This window comes from Pipra filicauda, unplaced genomic scaffold (assembly GCF_003945595.2).
Source record: "Pipra filicauda isolate LSUMZ 115617 unplaced genomic scaffold, ASM394559v2 scaffold978_size42200_pilon, whole genome shotgun sequence".
Classification (NCBI taxonomy): Eukaryota; Metazoa; Chordata; class Aves; order Passeriformes; family Pipridae; genus Pipra; species Pipra filicauda.
In genome coordinates, this window is record NW_024105173.1 from 30,798 (window position 1) to 42,197 (window position 11,400).

The 11,400-nt window shown below is 54.1% G+C and overlaps 1 protein-coding gene across 1 annotated transcript; it reads right to left on the reverse strand.

The window, feature by feature from the left end:
• Positions 1-566: 566 nt before the first annotated feature.
• LOC120322496 (ankyrin repeat domain-containing protein 26-like) lies at positions 567-10,812 on the reverse strand. The gene is made up of 14 exons (XM_039377941.1): positions 10,358-10,812; positions 9,826-9,940; positions 9,403-9,576; positions 9,208-9,314; positions 8,410-8,500; positions 7,288-7,463; positions 7,024-7,117; positions 6,279-6,560; positions 5,521-5,744; positions 4,586-4,718; positions 3,113-3,394; positions 2,201-2,436; positions 1,316-1,528; positions 567-624 (listed from the first exon to the last, which is right to left on the reverse strand). Exons 1-13 carry the CDS (start codon positions 10,573-10,575, stop codon positions 1,339-1,341), a joined length of 2,322 nt encoding a protein of 773 aa, XP_039233875.1. The 5' UTR covers positions 10,576-10,812; the 3' UTR covers positions 567-624; positions 1,316-1,338.
• Between the last annotated feature and the right edge of the window lie 588 nt (positions 10,813-11,400).

Consider the following 11,400-nt stretch of genomic DNA (forward strand, 5'->3'; position numbering starts at 1 on the left):
GCAGGGCACGTCTCCAGGATGGAGGACTACCGCCTCCCTAAGATCGTGATCTATGGCAAACTTGCCACTGGCTGCCGCAAGAGAGGAGCCCGCAAAAGGAGACACGAGGACTCCCTGAAGCAACATCTCAGCCTTGGCCACATTGGTCTCCAGCGCTGGTCTACTCTGGCCTCCAATCGAGAGGTCTGCAGACACACTGTCTCTAACGCTGCTGCTTCCTTTGAGAACGCACGCAGGATCACCATCGAAGAGAGAAGACAACGCAGAAAGAATCGTGTCTTGCCGATCCCATCCAAGGAGTCTTTCTGCTGTGCCTTTTGCAACCCATCTTGTCTGTCTCGCATTGGCCTCTTTAGCCACCAGCACGCTTGTAGCAAATGTGGGGAGAGCCCTTCCAAATCTTCATTGGCCAAGCCTAGCCATGATCTGGCTGCCATCCACCACACTGGTCTCCAAATGAGGCTGGAGCTTTGCCAGCTCTTCTTGCAGCTGGCATTTGCTCTTCTCCAGGTTTTCCCACTTCCCACGCAGGCTAGACAGCTCGTCTTGCAAACCCTGACTTGTGACTTCCAGCTGCGTGCGCTTTTGACATTCCCTCTCCAGCTGCTGGGAAAGTTCAGCAACCTGCAGACAGAAAGAACAAAAAAAGAACTCAGCGGGATGGAAAGGCAGTGAATTCCGGGAAAACCCCAAAAGGGGACCTTAAAGGCACCTTAAAGATCATCCGCTTCCAAGCCTCCTGCTTGCCCATGCCTCAATCCCATGCTACGCGCCTGTCCCGCTGATTACAACTCCTGGCGGGTGGTTTCCACGTCTCCTGCTATCATGCTCTGCATTCTGGCAGGGATGTGCTATCACACTGACTGCTGACTACAGGGCATACTCGGACCAGCGGTATTGCAGAGCTTGCAGCATTGCTGCAAAATTAGAAGGCCGTGAAGACTTCCCAAGGAGTAGGGAGCTCTGCTGTTTCATGGAGGAAGACGTAGCAGGAACTACACCAGCAAATGCCTCCTATCCAGAGTAACATATTAAAGCAAGGTCCAGGGAAGAAACTGCTAGAACGAAGATTACTGATGAAGAAAAAGGTGTCTCACAGATGTCTGGTGGCATTTGGCACTCACGGTGACATCAGCCATTTCAAATAGGTCACACACACCCTCCGTGTCAATTTAGTGGAGAACTTAGGGGGGAGGTTCCTGCGCCACAGTGCTCTTTCCCACGGTTTCTCTTGTCAAAGAATGGAGTTCCACAGCTCATTGCTTCCAGTTCCGTATTTTTGGGCCTTGGACCACTCTGGAAAATTTGGACAAACCTGATGACCAGAAGTCTTCCACTTTACCACAGATGCCTGAGACCCAGGCTTCTGCTCGGTCCCAAACTGATGCCATGACGTCCCAGGCCAGTTGAATCCAGAAGTGGACTTGCAGTCAGGTGTCCGATGACGGCACTGCTTGGGACTGCAGATCTGCTTCTGTGGCGCTCCCAAAGGAGCTTGGTGTTGGCCTCTGCAAGTCTCTCATTAGCTCTGAAACATTCACAAGCACACACAGAGTCATCTTTGGCAGGAAGGCTTTCGCAAAGTTACCCTCCACGGCCTTCACTATTACCCCGCTTCTAAAAGCCAAGGGCATGAAGAGCGTCCAAACCCAGCACATCCTTTGATCGGAGCTTGTTCCCAGGGCCTGTTTCTAAGAAATCAAGTGCAAGGAGCAGACAGTGTCACCTCCAGAAGAACTCTGGCCTACCCTGGTTTTCTCAAGGAAAGCTCAACCCTCAGACCCGCTACCAAAACAGAAGCCAAACAAGAGCCTTCTTAGTTTGGATTCACAGAATCCAACTCTCTTCTCCGAGAGGCCTCTCCTCGTTCAAACAGGAAAGGGCACAAGATTCGTCTTTTCTCTCCCCCACGGGATGAGGAGATTAGAGACTGGCAAAAAGACTGCCTGCTAAAACAGCAGCAACTTGAAAAAGACACCAGCAATGCCAGAGTGGCGCTACTGTGCTGTTACTGCTGGAACTCTAAAGAGAAAGGAAGACAGGTCTGATGAAGGCAAGGTCTTAAGGAACTTTCCCCACAAAGATGCCACGTTCTGCTTTCACACCTGACGCTGGCCAGATGTAGAAAAGGGATTTAAGAAGGAAAATGCACGAGGAAAAAGGAGTCTCTTAGTAGCAGTCCAAAAAAGCAGGGACTTACCTTTCCAGTCTCTTGGCTAGGCTTTTTCTGCTTTTTGCTTCCACCACATACAGCTCTTTATACTTTTCCACTTCTGCCTGGGTGGATTCTTTTTGAAAAGGTCTTTCTGCTTGGTTGCTTCTTATCCTTCCCAGTGCACGGTCAAGATCTCTAATTCTCTCTTCTAACTGGTTTTTCAGGGAGTCCAGATGACTGCTTCGGATTTTTTCTAATGTGTCCTGGTGGGCTGCCTGTGCCTGAAGGAGACAGTGCACCTTCAACCACCACAAGAAAAAGAGAGCTCTGCCCAGCACAAAATTGCACACACCCACTTTCAAGGGCCCAGCCCTACTCAGAGAGGCGGCTCTGCCTCCTCACTCCCAGCAGCAATCAAGGCAGAACCCAGCAGCTACCAAGGCAAACAATTCTTTGCAGTGGGAAAGAAGACCAAACTAGCACTCTTATTCAAAGCTACTAAGGAAGACACACTGTATCTGTAGGACAGAGCACAGCGAAAAGGATTCTTCAAAGACAAGAAGAGCATCCCCCACCCCTGTCATTTAAGTGACTCCTTTGCAGAGCACCTTTTCCCCCCTACAAGGACAAAGCAGCACCTCTAGGTCTGGCCATGACAGCTGCAAGTTGCCAAACCCATTCAAGGATGAGCAGCGAGAACCAGAGCAGCCCACAGAGATACCCCCCAAGCACTGCAAAGTGCCAGTCTGCCTCGGGCAGCCTTTGCATTCAGGGACCTGCCGGCACGTGACACACCCACGGCAGCACTCCTGCCCAACCAGATTGCCTTCTCCCACTGCCTTCAGCAAAGACAGAAGCTAACCCACAGAATACAGGAGCAAAAGAAAAACACCAAACCCCATGGCCACAACAGAAGTTTACGTAGCGCCTGTGGACGCTGGGGAGAAATTCACTTACTTGCAAAAACTCATTGACTTCCTGGAGTTTTTGTCTGAGTTCCCGGTCGGCTTGCTCTTCCACCTCTTTTTTCCACTGTTCCAGTTGGCTGCGATCCACCAAGTCAGTCTCCAAATGATGCCGGAGTTTTGCCAGCTCTTCTTGCAGCTGGCATTTGTCCATCTCCAGGTTCTCGCACTTCCCACGCAGGGTAGACAGCTCGTCTTGCAAATCTTGATTTTTGGCTTCCAGCTGCGTGCACTTTTGACATTCCCTGTCCAGCTGCTGGGAAAGTTCAGCAACCTGCAGGCAGAAAGAAAAAAACAGGAACTCGGCGGGATGGAAAGGCAGTGAATTCTGGGAAGACCTCAAAAGGGGGCGGCCAGGGAGTCTATATTCATCATCTGCTGCCTCAGGACTAGAAACAAAGTCCAACCAGCCTCTTCTTTTCCAGCAAGAACAGCTTTCCCATCATTTGTCATAGGATTCCTCAGCTTCCCATCCTTTCCGAGTTCCTCCTGCAAAACTGCTCCAAGCTTCTGCACTCCAAAGGAATCACTGCAAAGGCAGGAAGCCATTCTACAGCGATGCCTTCCAAACCCAAGCGTGGCTGACAGACGCCGCTTTAGCAACGGATCCGAGCGACCAGTGGAGAAGGAGATGAGAGGTTCCGTGTCACTACCGCAGAGGCAGAGCAGCCTCAAAAGCACTGCTGGGAACAGTCCTTCTGGCTCCCCGCCACAGGATGGGCTGAAACAGCTCCCTGTGAGCAATAAGTGACAGATTTTCCCCTGGGAGGCACCTGTCCTCATTGGGCCCTGGGCAGCAACAACACTGTTGAGAAAAGCAAAACCTCAAGTGCCTCCTGCTCAGCTCCTGCCTGAGACAGGGCTCAGGGGCTGATCGTGCCCTGCCACTGACAGCGCTGTTCCTCCCCTCTCTGCCAGGGCAGCAATTCATCTGTCACACCCAGAGGACGCTGTCACAGCCTCCCTCAAGCTGCAGCCAGGCCTCAGCTGGGCCCCACTGCTCTCAGCCCATGCACGTGATGTCCTGCAAGGACCTGCCCATCCCTCAGGCCCAGCCGGGGGATCTGCACTCTTGGCTGACCCCGCTCACTGTCAGCGGACCTGTTCTGCTCTTCCTGCTCAGGGCCTGTGGCACGGCTCCCTGGCCCCTCAGCTCACGCACCCTGCCAGGCTGGCTGCCACTCTCGCCTCGCCCTTCCTCTGCAGGACAGCCTGGCCTCCATCAGCCCTTACACCTACTGCTTTGTCCTTAACATTTCCATCTTTCCCCAGAAGGAGAACTACCTCCGGATTACTTAGAGTCATCTCCCACTGCAACAGCAGAAGGAGCATTAAGAAAAGCCCATCACACCCAAAATGCAGACAAGGGAAAAAAATCATCACCATGACAAGAAATAGAGGGAAAGCATCTCCCAGCTTTCAAAAGAAGGAACAACCAAAAAGCCCCACCCAGAGCCAGGCTCACCTCTCTTCGTAATCTGTCAACTTCCTTGACCTTTTCAGAATAACTCTTCTTCATTTCCTCCAGCTGGGACTGGCTTTCTTTCTCTTCATTAAGCCTGACTTTCCTCCTCTCTAGCCTCAGAAGCTTTTCCAACCTGCACAGCAAATTAGTTAAGAAAACCATGAAACACAGGAACAACCAGCCTTTCCCCCACAGTCTCACAGAAACGCCACAGACAGCATCCAAGCCTAGAAGGGCTTGGCTTGGCAGGGACCTTAAAGATCATCTCGTTCCAAGCCTCCTGCTGTGGCCAGGGACACCTTCCACGAGACCAGGTTGTTCACAACCCCATCCAACCTGGCCTTGAACACTTCCGGCCATGGGACATCCACAGCTTCTCTGGGCAACCTGTTGCAGGTCCTCACCACCCTCACAGGAACCAATCTCTTCCTAGGATCAAATCTAAACCTACTCTCTTTCCGTTTGAAGCCATTCCCCCTTGTCCTCTCCCCACATGCTCTTTGAAATGCACTCTCTTCATCCTTCTTGTAGGCTCCCTTCACACACCGAAAGGCCACCAGTAGGTCACCCCAAAGCCTCCTCTTTTCCAGGCTGAAGTATTGCAATTGACCCAGCCTTTCCTCAGAGGAGAGCTGCTCCATCTTTCTAACCACCTTGCTGGCCTCCTCTGGACTCAGCTTGGCAGCTCCCAGGGCCCTCCTTTCTACCCCTTTCAAAGATGGGCACAGTGAGTTTCCCTTTTTCCCATCACCTGGGACTTCGCCTGACTGCCACGACTTTTCAAATATCAAGGAGAATGTCTTGGCAACTCCATCAGACCCTGCTGGCCAATGGAGGGCAATAATGCTGGCCAGATGGAGAAGATGGATTTCCAAGGAAAATGCAGGAAGAAAAAGGAGTCTCTTATTACCACTCCAAAAAAAGCAGGGACTTACCTTTCCACTTTCTTGGCTAGGCATCTTCTGGTTTTCACTTCCTCCAGATACAGGTCTTTGTACATCGTCATTTCTGCCTGCGTTGCTTCTTTACGAGAAGCACTCTCTTGTTGGGTTCTTTTTACCCTGTCCAATTCACTTTCGAGGCCTCTAATTCTGTCTTCCAACTGGATTCTCACGGAATCACAATGACTCTCTCTGATTTGTCCTAATCGGGCCTGTGCCTGAAGGAGACAGTGCACCTTCAACCACCACAAGAAAAAGAGAGCTCTGCCCAGCACAAAACTGCACGCACCCAGTTTCAAGGGCCCAGCCCTACTCAGAGAGGCGGCTCTGCCTCCTCACTCCCAGCAGCACGTCCACCCCCTCACCCCCACCCCTGTCATTTAAGTGACTCCTTTGCGGAGCACCTTCCCCCCCTACAAGGACAAAGCAGCACCTCTAGGTCTGGCCATCACAGCTGCAAGTTGCCAAACCCATTCAAGGATGAGCAGCGAGAACCAGAGCAGCCCACAGAGATACCCCCCAAGCACTGCAAAGTGCCAGTCTGCCTCGGGCAGCCTTTGCATTCAGGGACCTGCCGGCACGTGACACACCCACGGCAGCACTCCTGCCCAACCAGATTGCCTTCTGCCACTGCCTTCAGCAAAGACAGAAGCTAACCCACAGAATACAGGAGCAAAAGAAAAACACCAAAACCCATGGCCACAACAGAAGTTTACGTAGCGCCTGTGGACGCTGGGGAGAAATTCACTTACTTGCAAAACGAGGCTGACGTCTTGTAGCTTTTGACTTCTTTCCTGGTCAGCTCGTTCCTCCACCTCTTTTCTACATTCTTCTCTTTGGCTGCCATCCAGCACCAAAGTCTCCAAATGATGAGTGAGTTCTGCCACCTCTTCTTGCAGCTGCCATTTGCTCTTCTCCAGGTTTTCACACTTCCCACGCAGACTGGACAGCTCTCCTTGCAAAGCCTGCTTTTGAGCCTCGAGCGGCATGCCTCTTCTAGGCTCCATGTCCAGCTGCTGGGAAAGTTCACCACCCTGGATACAGGACAAAAAAAACAGAAAAGGAAACTCAGCGGCATCTAAAGGCAGTGAATTCTGGGAAAACTTCTCAAGGGGGTGGCCATCGCAACTGTATCTCTCCTCTACTGGAAACCAGCCTAGAAAACACTTGAAAGATTCCCCGACAGAAAGAAGAAACTTTAGACCTACTTAAGAATTTGGGAGACACTCCTGGCAGCAATACTTCCGGCTCCCTTGGAGCTCAGGATGAAACTCCTCATTTAGAATCTAAGAATTCCTCCAGTGTCCAGCACAGCAAATACCCTCGGGGTAGCAGCTGGCAAAAGGACCAGGCTGCTTTCTGAGCAGCCTCTACTGGGGAGAAGGCAGAAACTGAGCTCCCCTAGGCTCTCCAGGAAAACTTCATCTGACACTTTCCCCACACAAATAGGCAACTAGACTCAAGAGTCACAAAAAGGCAAATTTAGCACCAGCTTACTGAGGCAGAGGCTTGCAGGGCTCTCGGAAGGGCTTCAACGCCATCGCTTGGCTGCTGGACAGTACCTTCCAATCTGCTCTTTTCACTTGCAAAGCTTAAGAAGAAATACAGCTCTTATTACCAGAAAATCCAATGCCAGACAAACTGTGCTAAGGAACAGAAGCCACAGCAGAAGTGTCCTTCAAAATCCCACTGACTCTCCCCTTGTTTCCACCCAATCCCCCAAAGCCACAGACCCCTCGCTTCACTGGGTTACTCTCTTACTCTTGCGCCTCTTCTTCCAGTTGTTTTACAGTCATGTTAGTCTCGCAAGATGCCAACGGGAGGTCCTGCAGTTTCTGGGAAGATGTTATTACTTCTCTTCCCTTGTCATCCAAGGCAGTCTTCAAGTCACAAACACGATGCTCAGACTGAAGATGCTTTTCTTCCTCCTCCCGCAGCTGTAAAATCACGGGAAGAATCCACAGTTGTCAGGTGAGCTTTTCCAGAGAGGAGCCAGTTGTTGCTGAAGAACTCAGGTGCTGCATGTCTGTGTGCATCCCCTCTGCCCAAAGAACTGCAATCCACTCAAGTCCCTTCAAAGCTTCACTTCTACTACCCCATGAACACAAACTGTAGGCCTTTGTCCTCTTTTACAGCAGCCTCTCCTATCCCTCCACTGCTTTCCTACAGCACGCTTCTAAGCACCGACACTGCCCCTCCGTCCTTTTTGGTCACCTGGGACACTTCCTGTATTCCCTTGCTTGCTACTCCAGGAAAAGACCAGTGAAATAGTTCATCTTCCTAAAGGAAGGCGTCTGGCAAGTGGCAGAGGCCAAGTGCTCTGGCACATGTGCTCTGGAGCCCAGGATTGCACCAGGGCAGCACGGGGAGTTTTCTTCAGTGGGAAAGACCCGCACTGTAGTGCAGAGAGAGGCGCCCAGCAGCCCCTGAGCAGGAAGCAGTGGATGCCTGAGGAGAGGCAGTTCTGCTTCAGTGGGGTGGGGCCAGGAAGGGTGGCATCACTGACGAACTGATGACCACCATTTCAGCAAAGGCAGCCAGGTGAACTGCTCCACAGACCTCCCCTGGAGTCGAGAATGGAGCCAGGGCTGCGTGGGGAGTCTTCTTAAAGCAGGAAGACCTCCAATGGAGCAGAAAGACAGGAACCCCAGCCCCCCTGAGTGGTAAGGAGTGAAACCCTAAGGAGAGGCAGCTCTGCCTCAGCATGGCGGGTTGTGGGGCAGGGGGCCGGAGGGACAGAGGCAGATCAAAACCCGATGGAACTACTGCTTCCTTAGGTCTCTGTCATAGTGGCTCCCAGAATACTGTTTTGTCCCTTTTTGTGATGGAGAGGAAGCAACAAGCACCCCCAGGTTTATCCCTGTGGGGACAGGCTTTCCATACCTCCACGTCAGCCCTGTCCAACTCCTCCTGCAAGCGCAGATTATCTTCCTCCAGGTGAGCCTCATGGCTTCCAGGAACCACAAGAGCAGTCCTAAAGCATCCAAAAGTTCATCGGAAACATGTCTCATCCTGCATCATTTTTCCCCTGCTTGCTCCCAAAAGACCTCTTCCCCCCTTTCCTACAAGCTCCGGGAAAGCAAAGCCAAGTCCATGCAAGCACTGGAGAATTTCTCTTAGAAGGGGCCTCCCTGAAGCAGCCTCAACTACCAGCTCAGGCCGTGCTCTTCAGGGCTCCTTGCACTGCTCTTCAAAGGCCCCACCGATGCAGCTGCACAAACTCCCGGGGCAAGCCCTTCGACCCCCTGACCATCTCCATGGCAGCAAGTTTTCTCCTTCGGTGCGCTCGGAGCCCCTCGTGTCCCCTGGGACAGTGTTGCTTCTCTTTCCCCCAACGCTTCCCTTCAGAGCACTTCACGCACCAACTCTGCCGTGCCTTAAACCCCCCTGGCCTGCAGAGCAGCCACGCTGCTGAGCTACTGGCAAGTTTCCCCATGGCTCTGGCTCTGTGGGGGGGAAGGGCACCACAGACAAGGCTTTCTTGCAGACCTCAGCGGGCAAAGGGTGAGAGCCCCAAAGCTACGAGAGCAGCCAAGTGCAGACCTGCATTTACCAGTCACCCAGGGAACTGCTTTCACGGGGCTCCTCCTTCTTTTGCCCAGCTCATTGCCACGCCCCTCGTCTCACTCACACTTGCAGACCACCCAGAAGGCCCGGGTGCTCTTTTGACAAAGCCCTCACCTTTCCCACTGGCCTTGAGCGTGCCTGACAGCTGCTTTTTTCACAAGGCACTCCACAATCTCCTCATGCTGTTGCAAGGCTGCAAGTTTCAAGGGGGTAAATCCCCACTAAAAGGAGAAAGAATCCCCATTAGAAAGACACAGACAAGCTCTGCAGCTCTTGGAAAGAGCAGCTTTACCCACATGCCAAGGTTACCTGGTTCTGAGCATCACTCTTGGCATGATGCTCCAGTAACAGCCCTGCTACAGCTGTGTTTTTAGACAGGACAGCCAGGTGAAGGGCAGTGTTGCCGTCCGCGTCTGCCAGATTGGGGTCGGCACCGTGTTCCAGCAGAACAGCAACACATTCTTCCTGCTCCTGCTGGACTGCCTGGCAACAACACACCAAAAGGGAAAGACTTCCAACTTTTACATCCATCCCCCTCTCCCACAACTCCCTCAGCTCCTGAGTGCTGCCATAGAAGACCATCTGCAAAGATCAGCTAACAGAGGCTGTGCCGTGCCCATTGCAATAGGTGTGTTTCTATGGCCCTGCGCTGCAAGGAATCCTGCCAGACACCTCCCCTTTAACACCCCAGCACTAAGCCCCACCTCCAAGCTCAGAAGGCATTCCACACACCTTCATCAGGGCCGTTCTCTTGAAGCTGTCAGCGAGGTTGGGCTGGCTGTTCTTTCTTAGCAGATATCTCACGACATCTGCATGGCCATTGGCCGAAGCCAGATGCAGAGGTGTCCTAAAAATTAAACAGACGCTCTTAACCCAGACAGACAAAGGACGAGCCCAAGCTGTGTCTCTACCCAGCACCCTGGGGACCCTGCTCCGACTCTGCTCCTCCTGCTGCTGCTGCTGCTGCTGCTGCAATGCTGCGCTGACCAGCCAGAGGGCAGAAGAGAACAGGTGACGGCTGAGCAGCTGCAGAACAGCCCTGCAGAGAGACCACGGCCAAGCGGCAGGTGGGCAACACGCCTTTCCAACAGCGCTGGAGCCCGGCCGGCAGCTCCGAGCAGTGAAAAGCTCAAGAGTTCCCTCTCCCAGCTGACAGGGCAAATCTCATTTTTCAAGCCTTATCCCTAAGAGAGGGCTGCCGAGGACTACTGCAGCTTGGCTCAGGAGCAGCCAAGTTGTGCCATCAGCGTGGCCCAGAACTCACCGCATCTCCTGGTCTGGCCTGTCGATGCCGACTACCTTCATGTACCAGCGCCAGCGCCTCAGCCAGCCCAGGTCCCCGCGGGCGGCCGCGCGGTGCAGCCTGCCCAGCCCCTGCTCCCGGAGCTGGGAGGCGCTGCTGGAGCTGGTGGCAGCCCAGGGCTGCCCACTGCTGCTGCTGGAGGGCGACTGCCGTCGCTTCTTGCTCAGAAGCCACGGCATGGCCCTGCTTGCAGCTCCCAGCAGCAGGAGTGCAAGAAGCCCCCGGCGGGCTGCCGGGAGCCAAGTGGGGATGAGGAATGGGACGAGGGCGAGGTTTAGGGGGAGGGTGACAAAGGGGACAAGGGTGAGAATAAGGACGGGCACGGGGTAGAAAGCACAAGGCAGACGAGGTCGCCCTGCGCAGCGGTCGTGGCCTGCAGCTGCCAAGACGGCGATGCAGGCGCGCAATGCTCCCAGAACGGGATGTGCTGCTGCTCCCCGAGAGGCTACAGCAGCTCTGGGCGCCGGCTGTGGGCACCAACAAAGCCGTGCCCGACTGGCGCCTGTGGCGTCACAATGGCTGGTGGAAGGCTCAGCACGTCAGCGTGGGGTGTGACAGAGGCCACCGGGCACGGTGGGGCCGGGCGGGACAGGGCAGGGCGGGGCAGGTGTGAGGGGGCCCTGCTGGGCCTTGTGGGAAGGAGGCGGCCTGGGCCTTGTGAGGGCGGCCGGCGGGAGTGGGCACTGCCCCGCCTCAGGGCGCCCCGGGGCAGGGCCCGGGACGCTCCCACTGGGCCGCAGGCTGCGGTAGGCGCTGGAGCAGCTCCCGCATCACCCGCTCTGGCTTTTTGCTTCAGCCTGGAGCCGGGCTGCCTCTGGACACACCTCCATCAAATGAGGCTCAGCATGAAGTGACATCCCAGCCCAAGCAGGCGGGGGCCACCACAGCTCTCAAGAAATGCCCACCCAGTGCTCCAAGCCCACCAGACCAGACTTCCAGGACAATTCCCCAACTCCTTTCTCTTGTCCTGTTATTGTTGTGGCGGTCAATAAAAGAAAATATGC